This window comes from Staurois parvus, unplaced genomic scaffold, assembly GCF_062004578.1.
Source record: "Staurois parvus isolate SC_StPar_1 unplaced genomic scaffold, SC_StPar_1.0 ptg000658l, whole genome shotgun sequence".
In the NCBI taxonomy this organism is placed as follows: domain Eukaryota; kingdom Metazoa; phylum Chordata; class Amphibia; order Anura; family Ranidae; genus Staurois; species Staurois parvus.
In genome coordinates this window covers 136,523-156,636 of record NW_028318454.1, presented here as the reverse complement: position 1 = coordinate 156,636, position 20,114 = coordinate 136,523, and the positions used below count along the sequence as shown (strand labels likewise).

General features: G+C 39.9%; 1 protein-coding gene across 1 annotated transcript in view; it reads right to left on the bottom strand.

Annotated features, from left to right (window-relative positions):
* Positions 1–1,830: 1,830 nt before the first annotated feature.
* Positions 1,831–20,114, bottom strand: part of AP1S3 (adaptor related protein complex 1 subunit sigma 3) — a 57,520-nt gene continuing 39,236 nt past the window's right edge. Inside the window, exons 2-5 of the mRNA XM_089694298.1 lie at positions 16,743–16,921; positions 10,098–10,206; positions 4,211–4,348; positions 1,831–2,304 (exon numbers count right to left, since the gene is read on the bottom strand). Of these exons, the coding sequence (XP_089550424.1) occupies positions 2,269–2,304; positions 4,211–4,348; positions 10,098–10,206; positions 16,743–16,921 (462 nt within the window). The 3' untranslated portion in view covers positions 1,831–2,268. The remainder of the gene's footprint in view (positions 2,305–4,210; positions 4,349–10,097; positions 10,207–16,742; positions 16,922–20,114) is intronic.

Genomic DNA, 20,114 nt, shown 5'->3' with positions numbered 1-20,114 from the left:
ATGGAATATCAAACTTATAAAAATGTAATTTTCAAAAGTTACTTTAAAGAAGAATTCTGTGATATACTTTATTAATCCTGAAAATGCTCCATCCCCCATCCTAACACCTATGCTGGCCAACCTGTGTAAGAAAGAGGTGTATACAATGCCTTGAAAAAGTATTCATACCCCTTGAAATTTTCCACATTTTGTCATGTTACAACCAAAAACGTAAATGTATTTTATTGGGATTTTATGTGATAGACCAACACAAAGTGGCACATAATTGTTAAATGGAAGGAAAATGATAAATGGTTTTCAAAATGTTTTACAAAATAACTGAAAAGTGTGGTCTGCATTTGTATTCAGCCCCCTTTACTGTGATACCCCTAACTAAAATCTAGTGGAACCAATTGCCTTTAAAAGTCACTTACTTAGTAAATAGAGTCCACCTGTGTGTAATCTAATCTCATTATAAATACAGCTGCTCTTTGAAGCCCTCAGAGGTTTGTTAAGAGAACATTAGTGAACAAACAGCATCATGAAGGCCAAGGAACACACCAGAAAGGCCAGGGATAAGGTTGTGGAGAAGTTTAAAGCAGGATTAGGTTATAAACAAATATCCCAAGCTTTGAACATATTACGAAGCACTGTTCCATCATCAATTCCCCCAACAATGGGGCACTAATTATCCAACTTACACCAAGAATAGGGTGCTATTCCTCCCATAATGCCAAAGATGCATTGTTGACGCAGGACAATTTCTACTCCCAATGGCCATAGTGTGGCCCCCTAAAGTCTGAGAGCTAGTAAACTGGCCCTTTGTTTAGAAAGTTTGGAGGTGGGAAAATCTGTCCACAGGACAACTAACAGTTATGCACTCCACAAATCTGGCCTTTATGGAAGAGTGGCAAGAAGAAAGTTATTGTTGAAAGAAAGCCATAAGAAGTCCCGTTTGCGGCTTGTGAGAAGCCATGTGGGGCACATAGCAAATATGTGGAAGAAGGTGCTCTGGTCAGATGAGACCAAAATTTAACTTTTTCGCCTAAAGACAAATTGCTATGTGTGGTGGAAAACTAACACTGCACATCATCCTGAACACACCATCCCCACTGTGAAACATGGTGGTGGCAGCATCATGTTGTGGGGAAGACTTTCTTGAGCAGGGACAGGGAAGCTCGTCAGAGTTGATGGGAAGATGGATGAGCCAAATGCCGGGCAATCTTAGAATAAAATCTGCAAAAGACTTGGGACTGAGGTGGAGGTTCACCTTCTAGCAGGACAACGACTCTAAACCTACAGCCAGAGCTACAATGGAATGGTTTAGATCAAAGCATGTTTATGTGTTAGAATAGCCCAGTCAACGTCCAGACCTAAATCCAATTGAGAATCTGGGGCAAGACTTGAAAATTGCTGTTCAAAGACGCTCTCCATCCAATCTGACAGAGCTTGAGCCATTTTGAAAAGAAGAATGGGCAAAAATTTCACTCTCTAGATGTGCAAAGCTAATAGAAACATACCCAAAAAGACTTGCAGCTGTAATTGCAGCAAAAGCTGGTTCTACAAAGTATTGACTGAATACAAATGCACACTACACTTTTCAGATATTTATTTGTAAAAAAATTTGAAAACCATTTTTCATTTTCCTTCCACTTCACAATTATGTGCCACTTTATGTTGGTCTATCACATAAAATATATTTACGTTTTTGGTAGTAACATGACAAAATGTGGAAAATCTCAAGGGGTATGAATACTTTTTCAAAGGCACTGTAAATAAATACTGTATTATATATTTTTGTATATTAAAAAAAACTTCCATTTTGGAAAACATTTCACCAAATCCACACCATTAAAGAAAATTATTTATATAGAATAGAAAATAATGGCAGTTGTTAAAACGAGTCAAGATTTTCTTTATACTACTGTTCGCTGTGATATGTATTTTGTTAATTGTGGCTATCCTTGATATTACAAGTGCTCAAAATATACATATAAAAATATTTTATTTGTCGTCATTTTAAAAAGCAAGATTTCCTTTGCATACATTTATTCCCTGTGTATAGGGTGTGCTTAGGTCCGTGCTGCTGCAAAGGGTTCCCTAAGGTAGTCCTGGTAATCATGTCCCACATGATTCCACATTCCCCTGTTGCAAGTTGGCAGGTGGCCCGCCCAGCGGTACCATGTCTTCTTCAAGAGCACTGAGGCTGACTGCATTCTTGGTTGTCCAAACAAATCCTCAGCATAATCTCTGCTCTTGTTACAGAAGATAGAGAATCCATTTCCCAGCTTAAAAAGTTGGTTTGTTCATGTATTCTTCCATTGTCTGCAAAAATAAAATTACAACATATTACAAAAACTCTGCATTTGTGAAATTTATTTTACACTGCTGTCCTACTATGCAAAACAATGAAGATCATCAGAACTTTTTCATGTTATTGAATTGCCATTTCACAGCAGTGCTAGCTGTTATTATTTTCCAATTGTTTTAAAGGATAAGTTCACCTTTTGTAACATGTTACACCCATATTCAGGGTGTAACATGTAACATGCCCTTGTCCCTCTGCTAGCGGTCACAATTGTTTAAAAAGTGGCCATGCAGAGCTCTGCCAGCCCGACCGCGTCACTCATTCCATAGTATTCTGTGAATGGGAAAACTACACGTTCCAACAGCCTTTGTGCTTGACAGTGCAGTGGTAGTAAACTGATTCTTCCTGTCAGTGTGTATCTGCTTTCTTGTATGAGGTACGAGCACACAGATACACTGACAGGTCTGCAGGAGTCTTGCATGGCATCAGCGATCTACTGGTCGCTGGTGCAATGCTTTCCAGACTCCCGAAGCAAAAAACAGTAAATGCACATTTTTTTTTAACTGCAAAAAAATAAATAAATAAATAAAAATGTGCATTTACTATTTATTGTTTTGGGAGCCTAGAAAGCATTGCACCAGTGTATCTGTGTGCTTGTACAGGCAAGCAGATACACGCTGGCAGGAGGGATCAATGAAATACCACAACACGCAACAGTGCCCTGGTAATTCATTGAGAACTACAAGCTGACAGCTGCAAAAGCTGTCAGAATTGTAATTTTCCCACTGATAGAATACTGAGTGATGTGGCCTGTCACAGTGGGAATTGTGGGGGGACGGGGCGGTCCTTTTGTGACATGTTACAAAAGGTGAACATATTCTTTAAAATGGAGTATTCCCTTTGGGAATTAGCTCCTTAGTCTTGGAGCCCATTGATGCCTCTTGCCAACCAAGGCTTGGTTTATTAATACTCAGGAATCCTAACTGGCAAAAGGCTTGATACCTCTACGTAACTACAACCTAGACTCTTGAGACTAAAGGCAAAGCTGACAAGGACTTTTTTTCCCCACTTATAAAGATATTACTGTCTTCTTGGGTTGGGAGAGTAAATTTTGCTCTAGCTCACAACAAAATGCCAGAGAATGTTTTTCCTGTACGTAGGGATACTTAATATTCAGACAACTCTGAGCAATAAACTAGACAGAGTGCAAACTTCATTGGTTCTCCAGCTTAGGGTTTAGGTTTTGGGCAATGCTTAGTATATATAACTATACTAACTAGTATCTAGAACTAAAACAGGAAAACCTGTTCTATGAACTACCAAGGGACCATTTCAGGTCCAATTCTGTCCCGGTCACTTGAAACTTTTTCCATAACCATAGGACTTAGGGTTGGATTCATTGTCTCATTTCCATTCTATGGCTGCCTAAGGCTAGGTCACTCAGGACTAGGTCATGGACTTTCAGCCCGCTAGGTTTGGATGTATTGGTCCTTACACTTGCATTGGTGCCAATATATAATAGCTAGCTATAACACCTTATAACCTAAGCTCTTAGACCTTCAGCCACCCTTGGGACTTTGTTATTGGGCCATATATGGTTTTCCTGGTCTTTAGGCATGATCTGTACCAAGAGATTCCTTCTGGCCACACAAGAACACAAACCCTGAAATCCAGCAAATCTGAAACAGGAGTAAACTGATAATAGCATCTTATCTTAACTGACAGCATTTTATTAAATCACTCCAAAAACTCCAGAATGACAAGCATGGAAAATGAACAATTTGCAGAGAGTTTCCTCCTATAAACAAAAAAAGATATATGAATTGTGGGTTTTGAAAGCAAGAAACAGCAACTACCAACCAGAAGGTTAATGGGGTTTAATGGATCATAATTAAACAAAAAAAAAAAAAAAACAACTGTTACCTCTTGTAACATGTCAGAATCCTCAATTGCTCTCACCACCAGCTCTTTGGAGGTCTCCTGAATTTCTCCACCCATCAGAAACTCATCCAAAATAAAATATGCTTTCTCAAAATTAAATATTATGTCCAGCTCACAGACCTAGAAGATATAAAATGGGTATTGTATTTACATTTACAATTTATAAATGATATTGTAGCTCAGCAGTGTATATGAAGAAATATTATGTCCAGCTCACAGACCTAGAAGATATAAAATGGGTATTGTATTTACATTTACAATTTATAAATGATATTGTAGCTCAGCAGTGTATATGAATTTAAATAGGCACTGTAAAACTAAAGGGGAGTATTAAAAAAAATATATATATATTTTTCGCCTCTATGCTGCAGCATTGGAGTGATGCTGCAGCAGTCCCACATCACATGACTGCTGATTGCTCAGTTTTTTGTCAGTTTGGAGCAGAGAACAGTGACTGCTCTTTGCTCTGCTCCTCCAGCACTCACTGGAGTGCCAGGATGGCTAGAGGGTGTGGGCACAGCTAGCTCAAGCTGTCAGCCTTGCACTGAGAGGCAGAGCCAGCTGTCAATCAGGCAGCTGGGTGGGTCCTAACAATATGGTCAGGATCCTTTCAGAACCTGAAGAAGCTCTGCCATATCAGCTGACAACGGCCAGTAGCTTGCTGTCAGCTGATGCTGGGTCACAGGAGAGCAAGAGTGAGCTCCTGTGGCCCAGTGAAGTATGGCCAGAAAAGGTTTTTCCATGCTTCTCTTTAAGCATATGATGAAATAATGCAAAAGTGGAAGCTACCTTCCGGAGAACCCTATTATAAAACAATTAATAGATGAGGTGATATAGACTTATATGTAAATTTATATAGACTAATACTGTATGCAAATTTCAACTTTTTTGGAAAGTCAAAGTGAATCTGCCCATTCCACATAGCAACAAACAAGAAACATAACTATGACATGGATTAACAGTATGTCAGCACCGACAAACGCAAAGCAGAACGTCATATGAACATTCCAAACAAAAAAAAAAAAAATACAATAACTGAGGTTATAGGCCATATAAACCACAAAACAAAAGAAACTTTTTGTCATATACAGATATCGTGCAAAATCGCAGTACACAAGTATAAGATACTCAGAACCAGTATGGTCAGAATCACCAGTAAAACCCGTATCCTAGCACATCATATCCTAAGGATCCCTCAACAGTAGTAACACTGCACCCACCACAGCAGGATTCTAAACCCCATCCATTCCCATGGACAGAGATGAAAATGTTAAATCACTAGACTCCAGCCACAGCGACCATATTTTCTTAACTTTTTTAGGGCAGTTCCTATGCTTGCAAGCCAACTCCTCCCTTCTCAATATAGCATTTATAATTTTACGTCACTGACTATAAGTTGGTGGCAAATGGGAAATCCATTTTTGAAGGATTAGTTTATGGGCTTTATACAGAGATCTAATCCATAACAAGTGCATCTCCACAGGAAGGATATCCTCAGAAATGATACCCAATAACGCAACTTTGGGACCAAGTTGAACCTGCATGGAACAGATCGAATTAAGGGTAATAAATATAGAGGACTAGTACTGGTGAAGCTTAGGACAACGCCATAGCATATGAATAAATGTGCCAGTATCTAAGTGACATCTAGAATACAACAGACAATCTAATTTTCCCCAGGAGTAAAGCTTTTGTGGGGTGTAATGCACTCTATGAATTATAAACAGTTGAGTCAGGCATTGTGATGGAGATAAAGAAACCTGCGAGAGGGACTTCAAAGCCTGAGCCCATTCCTCTTCCTATATTATTTCCAAATCCTGCCGCCACTGTCCTAAACTCTGTATCTGAAAGCGCCATTTCACCTCTTTAACCAGTATATTTACCGTTACCAGTAATTGGTAACCAGGTATCACAGGATCACTATGATTGGTCATAGCAATCACATGATAGCAATAATCAATCTGTCATGAATGGTTTTCCATTCATGAACAGCTTGTTTACTATTGTTATCTGTGACTGGCCCACAGCAATCACATGGTACATGCCTACCTGTACCATGTGATTAGCCTAGCCAATCACAGATCAAAATCAAAAGCAAGCTGTTAACCCATTTCTAATAGCAAAAGCTATTGCTAATATAGTGATCTTCAGTGTAAAAAGAAAGAAAGGAAAATCCCTAGTCACTCCCCCAGAGTAGTCCAGTAGCTACTCTGTTGACAGGGTGTAAAGTTAGAAAAAAAATAGGGTTTAAAAAAATTTACTAAAAAATTATTATTTTTTTTTTCACCAGTCAGTATACCTGATCACCTCAGCACCAGTCACATGATGACGCTGTACTGCACTGGTGACAGTATGTTTAAAGAAAAAAAAAAAAGTGGAATTCCCTCATTTTCCAAAAAATTGTGACAAAAAAAATTGCAACTTGAAAAAAAACTTGTCATGCTTCTTACTGAACACCTCAGACTGTCCAAGCATTTTAGGGCCTCAAGAAATAAGAGGCTGTCAGGATTTTATCAATTTCCAAATATATATACATGCAGCAGAATACATTTTGGCCTAAATTTATGAAGAAATTTTATTTTTTTTTATTGGATAGGTTTTATAACAGAAAGTAGATAATATAATTTTTTTCAAAATTGCATTTGGGTATAGTGTTGCCACGCAATTGCCAGTTAAAAGTAGCACAGTGCCGAATAACAAAAAAATGGCCTGGCCATGAAGGGGGTAAAACCTTTCTAGAGCTCAAGTAGTGTCAATCTTCCGACTGGCCAAAAAAGTTCACCTTTTTATAGATTAAAACTGGCCATAAATGGATCAAAATTCAGCCAGTTCAGCAGGGACCAGACGAATTTTGATTAATCTATGGCCGTACCAGCTTGACAGAGTAGATCTAAGGAATGGAAATGATGGAAAATTTTCATTCGCTCAGCACATGCAGGCAATCAGTTGCAGTGCTTTCAGTCTATTCTGACAGCGAACTAACACTCAAATTAGAAAAAGGGTTTGAATATTAAATTAGTTTCTACATTATCAGTCTTCCAGGCTTCCAAGATAAAAAAATATGTGTAAAAAAAAAAAGGATGTATTCAAATATCTCAGCAGCTTCACATAAAAAAAAATTTTGTTTAATCCATGCATGTCCTTCTGCAAATCTTCACTAAGGCTTTTTGGGGTATGGTAATTGTTTCAAATACAATAGCATGGAGACAAGGAGGGAGGAGAGAGGGTCCTATCAAACTGTAAATATAATGTGCTTCCATAGTTAAAGTGGTTGTAAAGGCTCAAGGTTTTATACCTGTATGTATTCTATGCATGAAGGTAAAAACCTTCTGTGTGCAGCAGTGCCCCATCAGCCCCCCCCCAATCCTTACATATGCCCAGTCCAATCCAGCGACGTTCTTGGCAGCCTCTGCTGTCTGGGGCTTCTTCCTCCTCATTGGCTGAGACAGCAGCGGAAACCCATTAGCGGAGACAGCAGCGGAAACCCATTGGCTCCTGCTGCTGTCAATCACAGCCAATGAGGAGAGCGCAGGGGGGCCGAGCCAAGGCTCTATGTGTCTTATGGATGCATAGGGCAGCGGCTCGGGGACGAACGTGCAGCAGTGCCCCAAGGGCGAATGGCTTTCCCTGGGGGCACTGCTTAAGAGGGAGGAGCCAGGAGCGCCGGGAGGACCCAAAAAGAAGAGGATAGGGGCTGCTCTGGGCAAAATGAATGCACAGAGCAGGTAAGTATGGACATGTTTGTTATTTGGACAAATCGAAGCTTTAGTGTCATTTTAACCTTAAAAAACTCAGTTTGCCATAAAGGAAACCTATCATGACACAAACATGAAAACTGCCATTGATGACTTCACAATTACCAGATGCTAGGCTTTGATTCTGGTCCTATGGCTTCCATACTTTGAGTGTGTGGGCTGGAGCCAGAACACAAATAACACTTTCCTGATCTGCATGCCTGTTTAAAGTCAGCAAATATTTTCTGAACAGGTCAATAATGGCAGCTACATATTTTTCACAGGAAAGTTTTAACTTAAAAGTGAGTTTTATGGTCCAAAAATATGATTCATCCACATATGTGTATGGCAGCATAGTGGCTAAGTGGTTAGCACTTCTGCCTAGCAGCAGTAGGGTTGCTGATTCAAGTACCAACCACAGCACTATCTGCCTGGAGTTTGCATGTTCTCCCTGTGCCTTTGTGAGTTTCCTCCGGGTACTCCAGCTTCTTCCCACACTCCAAATACATGCTGGTAGGTTAATTGGCTTCTGTCTAAATTGGCCCTAGTATGGGTATGTATGAATGTGAATAAGGGACCTTAGATTGTAAGCTCCTTGAGGGCAGGGACTTGTGAATGTGGATGTGAATGCCCTTCGTAAATTGACAGCTCTAAATAAATACCTGCAATAAAATAAGATAATTTGGGTATGTGTTAGTGTTACTAATCCCCGAACAGTAAAATCAGTCTGTATAGGCAGTAAAGCATGTTTGTTATACTCACTGTGGAACCTAAGGGGTTATTCCTCTGCATTATGTAAAAAAGCTGTTTGATCCTGACTTCTCTGATCCTCCTCTTCTTCCAGTGTCCCCCTCCTATCTCCTGATAAGACATATGGCGTGTAGACACTCTGCACATGCTCAGTTTTGTGTGTATTGCTAGGAGAGGTTTGTTTTTCTTGGAAGAGTGCATCTGATTAGCACAGGGCCAATTATCACTGTCCAGAAAGAGGTCAGGAGTTTTGCATCCTTCGAGAGCAGAATGAAAACTCCTCCTACAAGCTTTAACCAGTGCTTGGCTGGACACTGATGGAAGTCACACGACTGCTCTAACTGCTGATTAGAAAAGGTATTTAGCAGTTTATATTTACTACAATAATTGCATTTCCATGTTCTGACCAGATATAGTGAATGCAGGGTCCTGGGTTTAGTAACATTTTAACCACTTCCAGTCAGGACACTTTTACCCCCTTCCTGTCCAGGCCAAATTTTCAGCTTTCAGTGCTATCACACATTTTTTGAGACAGATAAAGCTTTATTTTGGTGGTATTTATTCACCACTGGGAGTTTTATTTTTTTGCTATGTACATTAAAAAGTCAAAAAATTTTGAAAAAAAGTGTTTTTCTTATAAAATTTTGAAAATAAATAGTATTTCATCATAAATCTTGGCCAAAATTTATTCCGTTATATTTTTAGTAAAAAAAAAATCCCAAATTAGTTTATAACCAAAAATTATAATTTTTAAACTTTTTTTTTACTTTTTAATTTTTTTATATATATATATTTTTTTTTTTTACATACTGTCACCCTAGCAGTACAGTGTCACCATGGTGACACTGTATGGTGACACTGTACTACTTGTGGGGGGTGATGAAGATTTTTTATTTTTTTTATATTGGATTGCTTTTACACCCATAAAGGATGTAAAAGCAATCATTTCTCCTTCTCTCTAGCTGCATTCTTGCAGCCATTGAGATCTACTGAGTGAGCTGTGATTGGTCACAGCTTGTCACATGGTACAAGGCTGTTGTGAATAACCTTGTACCATGTGACCTCTGTGATCATTCACAGATTTCACACGTAGGAAGCAATGATGTCACAAGTGACATCTTGCTTACTACTCTGCATGTGATCACTGTTTGGCCAATCAGTGATAACATGATCGGGAACTCGTACAGAGGTCCCGTCTGACGATCAGTGTTTCACTGTGTCCGGAGGACACAGCGGGCTCCGGATCGTGGTGCTGCGCACTCCCAGAGAGTGCACACAAGCAGGGGGCGGGGAGACCATTTATAAACGGCCACCCGACCCCGCACTGCCACCATTCGGCCGTTTATATACAACGGCCGGACGGGAGGTGGTTAAGCATTACTTACATTGCCAAAGTATTTATCAAGCAGCTCTACAAGTCGATGGACAGTCTCCAGTGTCAGCAACTCATTGTCATGATCCTCTATGGCACAGCAGAAGTACAGGCTGGCATACCTACAAACAGAGAAGACAAGAAGTCATAAATGATACAGTAAAACCACTTAAGGGCTGTTGGTTAGCCTTTTAAAGCTGTGTAATGGTCTGTTCCCATACATTACTATACAATGGCAATGTATTTGACTATTTATGGGGAAGACTCAGCATTGGCCATGACCATTCAGGTGGTTTATTCATGGTCGTATCCTTCTCTTCTTGTCATATATTCAAGCAGTCTTTAGAAATTTGTACCACACAGCACATTTTTTGAAGAACAAAGGTTTTCTCTGTGATAACCGTTCATGAACACAGCTTAGCGTTTTTCTTATAGTAGACTCATTTAATACGAATGTTATGAAGTGTAAGAGCTTACAGCACATCTTTAGTTGTTACTCTGGAGTTGTCACTTGTTTTAGAAATGCATTCTTCACCTACGATCAGTAACAAGACCCAAATCTTTAAAAATCATTTTTTGTCATCCTTTTCAGGTTTATGCTCTTCAACTAAAGAGAAATATCTCTTGATCAAGCCACATTGCCCATCCGCGATTGTGAAAAATTATGGATAATATACACTGTTATTGACATACGAACCTGTAGAGGGATGGGCTTATGTTGCTTTATGGTTGTTTAACCGCTTTGCCTCTCACACTTCACACCCTATGGACCACATCAATTTTTACATTCCTGCTATGGACCTGTTTATTCGGCAATAACTTTGTCATTATTTTTCAAAGGATAAGGACAATGCTTTCTTTTCATGATATTGTCTTCCAACAATGCTTTTTTTTTCTTGCAATCCACACACTATAAAACACAATGTAACTAAACAAAACACACTCATTTTTTGAGCAGTGTTTGAAAATAAATAGTGTTACTGCACATAAAATCTGTGCATTTTATTTTGTAATTTGTATTTTAATTTAGCATTTTTCTTTTTATGCAAAAAGTGTTAAATGTGTAAAAATATTAACAAACAAAACAAAAAAAAGTTTAGTTAATAGGTAATAAATTAGAAAGAAATCTGCAAGAAGATAATAGTTTTAAGAGAAGAGACAAAATGAGTTCATTAGGGCTGATTAGAAAAATCTAAGTGTTAATAAGGGGATACACAGAGGAACATTTTATTTAACAAATAAATAAATAACATTTTCTTAATGTTTTTTTTTTTTTTAACTTGTCAGGTTGCTTTAACCACTTGCCCTCCAAATGATTTACCCCCCTTCCTGGCCAGGCCATTTTTTGCGATATAGCGCTGCGCTACTTTAACTGACAATTGCGCAATCATGCAACGCTGCACCCATATGAAATTTGTGTCCTTTTTTCCCCCCACAAATGGAGCTTTCTTTCAGTGGTATTTGATCACCTCTGCGGTTTTTATTTTTTGCACTATAAACAAAAAAGACCAGCAATTTTGAGGAAAAAAAAAACAATTTTTTTGACTTTTTGCTATTGAGCATGTCCAGTAAAACAAACAAAAAAAATTCATCATAAATTTAGGCCAAAATGTACTGTGCTACATGTCTTTGCTAAAAAAAAAATCCCAATATGTGTAAATTAATTGGTTTATGTGAAAGTTATAACGTCTACAAATGGCGATATATATATACTGGAATTTTTATTTTTTTTATACTAGTAATGGTGGCGATCAGCAACTTATAGCGGGACTGCGGCCAGCATTCTGACACTGGGGGGAACTAATTAACGGCCCCTGGCATCCCCAGTGACACTAATACAGTGATACTCCTAGATTGTAAGCTCGAAAGAGTGGGGCCCTCGAACCCCTCGTGTATCACATTGTATTGTTATTGTACTGTCGAATATACTGTCTCCGTTTGTAATGTACAGCGCTGAGCGAACTATTGGCGCTTTATAAATACTGTATAATAATAATAATCAGTGCTAATAAAAAGCGCTGACACTGTACTAATGGCACTGGGCAGGAAGGGGTTAGCATCTGGGGTGATCAAAGGGTTAACTGTGTGCTGTGTGTGTTCTAGTGTGTGCTGTGTAAGCATGCTGCTTTGTATTGCTCTGTATAGCAAAGCAATACAAAGCAGCGTGCTGGAGCTGACAGGGGAGAAATCTGTATTGTTTACATACACACCTCTCCCCCGTCAGTGTTACTCGGCGATCATCAGGTGCCGACAGGGAATCTCCGGCCGGGACCCGGTGATAGACACCAGTAGCCGCCAATGGTGGCACAGGTAAGGTGCACGTGCACCCATTACCCAGGAATACAAAATCACGTATATATACACACATGATTTTGCACAGCCCTGCCGCAGTAGTTCTGCTATAGGGCAGTCAGAAGTCATTAACTGACATAATTTGCAGATCTAAGTTTATCCCTTTGATCTGCAGATGAGTGAATAGATACAAGTAATAGATACAAGTAACAATATGTTATGCTGTATCTCTGTAAATCGGTCTGGAGCAGTGTTTCTCAGCCTTTTTTCAGCCAATGCACACTTTACAATTAGGGACAATGTTGGGGCATCCCATTCAAAAATGTAAAAAACGAAACTAATAGTTTTACACAATGCAGCAACACACACACGTAGGACACCCAACGTTAAAGTCAATTTATTCTTACCAAGCAAGTGCACCTTTGCACACTGCAACTGACTAGTATTCCAGGGTTCCTCTTCTACCTCAATTTCTCCCTCTCTTGCTCATTCAGCTAATGTGATCCTGGTGCTGATGGAGAGAGGGAAAACAGGCCACCTCCTTATCAACTGATATCATTGGCTGTTAGGATGCCTGAAGCTGAAAAGGTTATAATGGTGCACAACAGGGTGGATTTGATTTAAATCAAACTGATTTAAATCACGATTTAAATCACTAGTCAGTAAGGCTTGATTTAAATCCTAGTTTTCTACATAAAGGCTAATTCTTTCTGGTATAACTTTAACATGCAAGTAGATGAAGATTTTTAGAATAACAACTTTTCATATTAGTTTTTTTTTCCCCAGTTTAATAGGTTAATCATTCATATTTGGACAACTTTTCTGTTGTACTTAGGAAGGAGAAAAATAATCTTTACCTTAATAACAACAATTTAAATAGATTTATTCATCTGAAACAATAACATTCCAGCATATGTTATTTGCTTAAACAAACATCCATGTTTGTTAACTAATTTGGCTAAACAAAATATATATATTTTAAGAAACTTAGACTGTCAGCCCCTTCCTCCTCACACTTAGTTTCACTTTCTTCTTGTACAGATCTATTCCACTCCAAACAATCAGAAAAATATTGTTTCTATTCTATTCACTGAACTTCTTGAAACTTAGCACCGAAGGGGTTTATTCTGTATTCATAGGATTGTAGAAGTTAGGATTAAGGTCTTTTTCTTAACTCTGTTCATGTTATAACATTTTTGCTGTGAAGAAGAGGCATGTGATCTCCGCTGAGTCAAATTCAGTTTTGAGAACTGCAAAAGTAAACCAAGCATCTGTGATAATATCTTGTAGGCAGAGAAACTGCCCAATAATCTTACAAAAACCTCTGGAAGAGCATGACATTGTGAATGGATTCATGGAATTTATTTACCAAAACAATTAAACATATACAGGCTTATTCTACATAATTAAAAAACTAATCTTTATTTCATGATGGAATAACCTTTGGATGGTAATATATTTTCCTCAAAAAAGCATTTTATTTAAAAAAATCCGATTTAAATAAAAAAAATCTGATTTAAATAAAAAAAATCCGATTTAAGTAAAAAAAATCTGATTTTTTTGATTTTTTAAAAAAAATCATTGATTTTTATCCAACCTGGTGCACAATGAAAACCTGTGGCTTTGTGTAACTAAAAGAAAGGCTTGATCCATCTGCTGGCTTGTATACAATTTTTGTGAAATTTTTAGACATTTTGCCTGGGCACCCTCATTGAAAAAGGCTTGCCTAGAGCAGTGTTTATAAAAACTGATGCAGACTGATTTTTTTAAGAGCTACAGCTGCCGACACCTTCTCTGAGTATATAACAATGCAGGCTTTGATTAAATAAAGCAGACAATTATTGTATACTGGGAGGTGGAAGAGTCCCAAAAGTAGGGCAGAGAGACTGGACATGCTACACATGCCCTATGTACAATGATGACGTTTTTTTGAGCATGTGCAGCACGCCCAAAGTCTGCAGCTGGTTAAATTAAGAAAATATGGAAATGATGGCACATGTGTTTGTTAAATAAGACTATATTTTTAGATGAAGTCAATATCACTTCTTAGCAGCAATCCAGAAAGGGGTTCACAAAACATTTCATGTGAAAAAGTAGATACTATAAAACTACCAAAAATTTAAAAGGATAATTGAACTGGCAGGACAAACTTAGTATTATGAACGTGTGCTGTTCCCAGAAAAAGGAATGAGAGACAGACAGACATTCTCGAGAAAAACCTGTTTGTGACATTTAGATGGAAACACAAGTACTGACAGAAACTTTTTATACTTTCACTTTCAATTACCTTACTGAAAAGTAAGGGGTTTATTTACTAAAGCTGGAGCTGGTTTATTTACTTCTGTATAGAAACCAATCAGCTTCCAGATTTTATTGACAAAGCTTAACTGAACAAGCTGAGATTAGAAGCGGATTGGTTTCTATGCAGAAGTAAGCCTAATTTTGCACTCTCCAGCTTTAGTAAATAAACCCCTAAAGTTCAACTAGGAGACGTTTTGAGTGGAATCACAGACAGTTGATTTACTAAAGAGAAGAGTGTAGAGTACATCCACTTTGCAAATTCTTTTTTTGTTGAATGTGTTAGAAATTCTAATTGCACAGAATACCCATTTATGTGCAAAGAAAATGGAAAAAAAAAATCCCTCCCCCCCAAAAAATAAAAATTGAACATGATTGGATGATTTAAGTCAGCAGAGCTTCACCTTATTCGCCAAGCCCAATTAAATTTCCCTTGCAATTTACAGACACAAATAACTTTCAATGAACCTTTTTTGGGGGTGGTGCATTAGTTTTCAGTTTGTGAAATTTGCTGTACTGGACTTAGGAGGCCAAAAGCAGTGTACTGTTATGAAATGATTCAGGGTTTTAATCATCAGATGTTAAAGTAATTTAGAGGGGTTATGTAGTAATTATACATTTAATATATTCAGATGTGGGCACCTTTTCTTGTTGGAGAATGTAGGTGAAATCATGCCATGGAAAGCTATATCTGCGCAAAAATCAATGGGAAGAACATCTTTAAAATATGACTTAATTGCCTTTGGACAAATATCTCCATATTAAAACTTCTAAATAGTACTGATTTACCTGATACAGCATCAGTTCTTAAACATGCCTACCAGTTCCAGAGGCATGTATCAGTCTGTACTGGCTTCAACTCCATGTACTTGCACTGATTGCTGAAAAGCCTACTTCAGCATCTGATTGAAGTATCACAGATCCGGCCAGCTTGGTACCCACATAAAAGAATGAGGAAATATATCTTCACTTCCTGCCTTTAGTCATGCAATGAAAAGGTCACATGACAAAGATCTGAGGTCTGAACAGGGGCAGCAAATCGGAGGTCTAAAGAAGGGCTTGAACCAAGACTGCAATTTGTGGTAGGGGGCCAATCTGAGGTTTTGAAGTATTTGGCCTGAGTGTGAACTGACTGTCAGTCACCCAACTGGGGTGGAAAGTTCAGCTGTACAGTGTAATCAAGTTCTTTAATTTAGTAGTAGTAGTTGCTATTTATGAAATACATATGCCCAATAATAGGGCAGGGGAAGCACTGGGCAAGGTGTACCCATTTTTCTCTTCAAAATGCTGGTGGGTACGCAATATTAAAGAGACAGTCCATCTTAAACAGATATTTCCCTTTTTGTGGAAGGATATTGACTGCTTCTATGTCATAAAGATTTCATCAGCAAGATGTTCGTCAAAGCTAGCGATTAAGTTTTATATTGGAGTCCTTTTCAAAAAGGATCTGCATCACCAAACTAAACAAAGATGGCCCTAGTCCTACCATGTATCTGAGTTATCTGATCCAACAGGTTTAAGGGGAGAACTCAAAACCCAAGTTGGGTTTAACACTACTGAAACACTTTGTGCTGTTGCTAAATCAGTTTTGTAAAATAGCAGCTTAACCAAATGTTTGACCTTGCTCTATAACTTGCATCATGATGATTTGCTTTTAAAAAGTCTCCTACTTACGTTTTTTTTTTTTTTTTTTTATATAATGCATGGCAGTGAAGGGCAGTCTATAATGGAATCCTTTTGTAGAGCAGCAAGTCCACTGGTAGAATTTTAGAGTGCAGGAACATGAGCAAGGCCTTAGAGCAGGGGAAGGCAACCTCAGCTATCCTACTGCAGCGAAACTACAAATCCCATCATGTCTCCGCCTCAGTGAGTTATGCTTGTGGCTGTTAGAGTCTTGCAAAGCCTCATGGGACTTGTAGTTCCACAACAGCCGGAGTGCCAAGGTTGCCTATCCCTATCTTAAAGAAACTGCACTCTAAGAACCAAACAGTAAATGTGGAATACATTTTTTAATGCTTTATGCAAGTAGAGGTGACCAGCATAGAGAAAAGAAGACCCGAAACATTACCTCTTGTACACAAGTTTAAGATCCTTCCAATCTACAAAGCTACTTGTCTTGGGATTTCGGGTAAGAATGATGTGCATCAGTTCCCGTGTTATCTTGCGCTTCTCCTTCTCAGGCAGTGTGACATACCATTTCTGTAGTCGCAACTTCCCTTGTCGGCTGAACAGCAGGAGAAATCGAATCTGCAGGGGAGGCCAAAGAAATAGTATGAGTATAAATGTGAGCCATAAGACAGACCACACATTTCTTATTCAGTACAGAGGTTTGATATAACCAAGGTCTCTTATCACACATTTAGTTACATGAGAGAGAGAGAAAGGAGGAGAGAGAGAGAGAGAGAGAGGGATGAGAGAGAGAGAAAGGATGAGAGAGAGAGAGAGAGAGAGAGAGAGAGAGAAAGGAGGAGAGAGAGAGAGAAAGGAGGAGAGCGAGAGAGAAAGGAGGAGAGCGAGAGAGAAAGGAGGAGAGCGAGAGAGAAAGGAGGAGAGCGAGAGAGAGAGAGAGAGAGAGAGAAAGGAGGAGAGAGAGAGAAAGGAGGAGAGCGAGAGAGAGAAAAGACGAGAGAGAGAGAAGAGGAAAGGGAGAGAGAGGGAAAAGAGGGGGGAGAGAGAAGGGGGGAAGAAAGGGGGGAGAGAGAAAGGGGGGAGAGAAAAGAGGGGAGAGAGAGAAAAGAGGGGAGAGAGAGAGAAAAGGGCGGGAGAAAAGAGGAGAGAGGGAGAGAGAAAAGAGGAGAGAGAGAAAAGAGGAACGGAGAGAGAGAGAAAAGAGGAACAGATGCGGGAGAGAAAAGAGGCGAGAGAGAGGGGGTGGAAGAGGGGGAGAGAAAAGAAGGGAAGGGGGAGAGAGAAAAAGTGGGGAGAGAAAAAGAGGCGAGAGAGGGAGAAAAGAGGCGAGAGAGAGAGAAAAGAGGAGGGAGAGAGAGAAAAGAGGAGAGAGAGAGAGAAAAGAGGAGAGAGAGAGAGAAAAGAGGAGAGAGAGAGAAAAGAGGAGAGAGAGAGAGAAAAGAGGAGAGAGAGAGAGAAAAGAGGAGAGAGAGAGAGAGAGAAAAGAGGAGAGAGAGAGAGAGAGAGAGAGAGAGAGAAAAGAGGGGGGAGAGAGAGAAAAGAGGAGAGAGGAAGAGAGAGAGAAAAGAGGGGAGTGGAAGAGAGAAAAAAGAGGGGGGAGAGAGAGAGAAGAGGGGGGGAGGGGGGAGAAGGGGGAGGGAGAAAAGGGGGTGAGAGAGAGAGAAGAGGGGGGAGAGAGAGAGAAAAAAAAGAGGGTGAGGGAGAGAAAAGAGGGGTGAGAGAGAAAAGTGGGGAGAGAGAGAAAAGTGGGGAGAGGAAAAGAGAGAAAAAAGAGGGGAGAGGAAGAGAGAGAAAAGAGGAGAGAGGAAGAGAGAGAAAAGAGGGGAGAGGAAGAGAGAGAAAAGAGGGGTGAGGAAGAGAGAGAAAAGAGGGGTGAGGAAGAGAGAGAAAAGAGGGGAGGGGAAGAAAGAGAAAAGAGGGGAGGGGAAGAGAGAGAAAAGAGGGGAGGGGAAGAGAGAGAAAAGAGGGGAGGGGAAGAGAGAGAAAAGAGGGGAGGGGAAAAGAAAGAAAAGAGGGCAGAGGAAGAGAGAGAAAAAAGGAGGGGAGAGAGAAAAGAGGGGGGAGGGAGAGAGAGAAAAGAGGAGAGAGGGGGAGAGAGAAAAGAGGAAGGAGGGAGGGAGAGAAAAAAGGGGAGAGAGAGAGAGAAGAGGGGGGAGAGAAGAGGGGGGAGAAAAGAGGGGGGAGAAAAGAGGGGGGGAGAAGAGGGGGGAGAGAGAGAGAGAAGAGGGGGGGGAGAGAAGAGGGGGGAGAGAGAAGAGGGGGGAGAGAGAGAAGAGGGGGGAGAGAGAAGAGGGGGGGAGAGAGAAGAGGGGGGGGAGAAGAGGGGGAGAGAGAGAAGAGGGGGAGAGAGAAGAGGGGGGGAAGAGGGAGGGGAAGAGGGAGGAGAGAGAAAAAAAAGGGGGAGAGAGAGAAGAGGAGAGAAAAGAAGAGAGAGAGAAGGGAGAGAAAAGAAGAGAGAGAGAAGGGAGAGCTCTATTTGTTCTAGCGTCAACTCTCCAGCACACACTTAGCCTATTGCATGCATGTCAATAATCTCCCCATTGGTGCATTTCAGATAGTAGTGGTTAAGTTGGGTTATCTTTATTCTTCTCCAGAGGGACAAACTGAAACTCAGATGAGAAATTCTAACTTGTAAAACAGTTATTGACCCCGACACTTGTCTGCTGCCATCTGCTGACGCCAACTGTCATTCACGCTGAATACAAGGAATTATAAAACAGTCCTAAACAAAGAAACCCTGTGTGATAATTCCTAACCTGGAGGGCTGTAACTGTATTTATCAAACAAAACATCTTAACAATATACTGCTTACTGTAATAGGGCTTATCATTATTTAAAAAAACAACACTAAAAAGGGTTGTTTTTCTAAAATTAGTAAACATTCACTAAGGTTCATTACATGCAAGTGAATAAAACACTGTCCTTCAAAAATGCATGCACAAGGTGTAAAAAGGAGGACAAAAAGAAAAACAATGATGCTAAAAGTAGACAAACCTCAACTGGAGGAAATTTAGATTGCTAAAGCACTGTGTATCAAACATATGCCACATTTTTATTTTCATAAAATACTGCTTTCGCATTGTTTTTCATTCCTTGTGGCATCTCATTGTTGCTAATCTCCTCCAGCCTCTTTTAGCCACTTCCTTCTTAAATGTAATTGCTCCACCATTCACTACACATCAGTGGTCTGGACTAGTTTCCTGATCAAGACAACGGTGGACCACACTTAAAAAGAGAAGTTTAGGGGTTTTTTTTTTTTTTTAGAAATTATATTTCAGAAGGTGGATGCGGCATCAGCCCGATGCTGCATCTGTCCCCTTCCGGCTCTAACACTGAGAACGGAGTGATCAAAGACCGCTGATCACTCAGTTCTCAGTGAGAAGAGAGCTGGTGACAGTAAGTCACCGCTCTCTGCTCTGCCCCCCCCAAGGTCTCACTGAAGTACCGGGCCGTGGAGGGGACGGGAGCGACTTGCTCATGCTCTCAGTGGATCGCTGAGAAGCTGAGCCAGGTTCTGGTTCAGGGATCTGGGTGGATCATGACTTTAAAGTCGGGATCTTTCCCCAGTCTGGATCGATTGAGTGACATCAGCCGACAGCAGATTTCAGCCCACTGTCGACTGAAAATGGGTCACAGGAGTGCAGAACAAACTGCGCTCCTATGATCCACAGATGTTTGGCTGTACTTATCCTTTAAGCAATGTGCTTTGGCAAGGCTGCATGTAGTCTCCACCAAGGGTGCATAGGATATGGTAACAATGGAGAAGTACAGTTGTGAGACAGTTGTTACACTATAAACACAAGTACTTGAA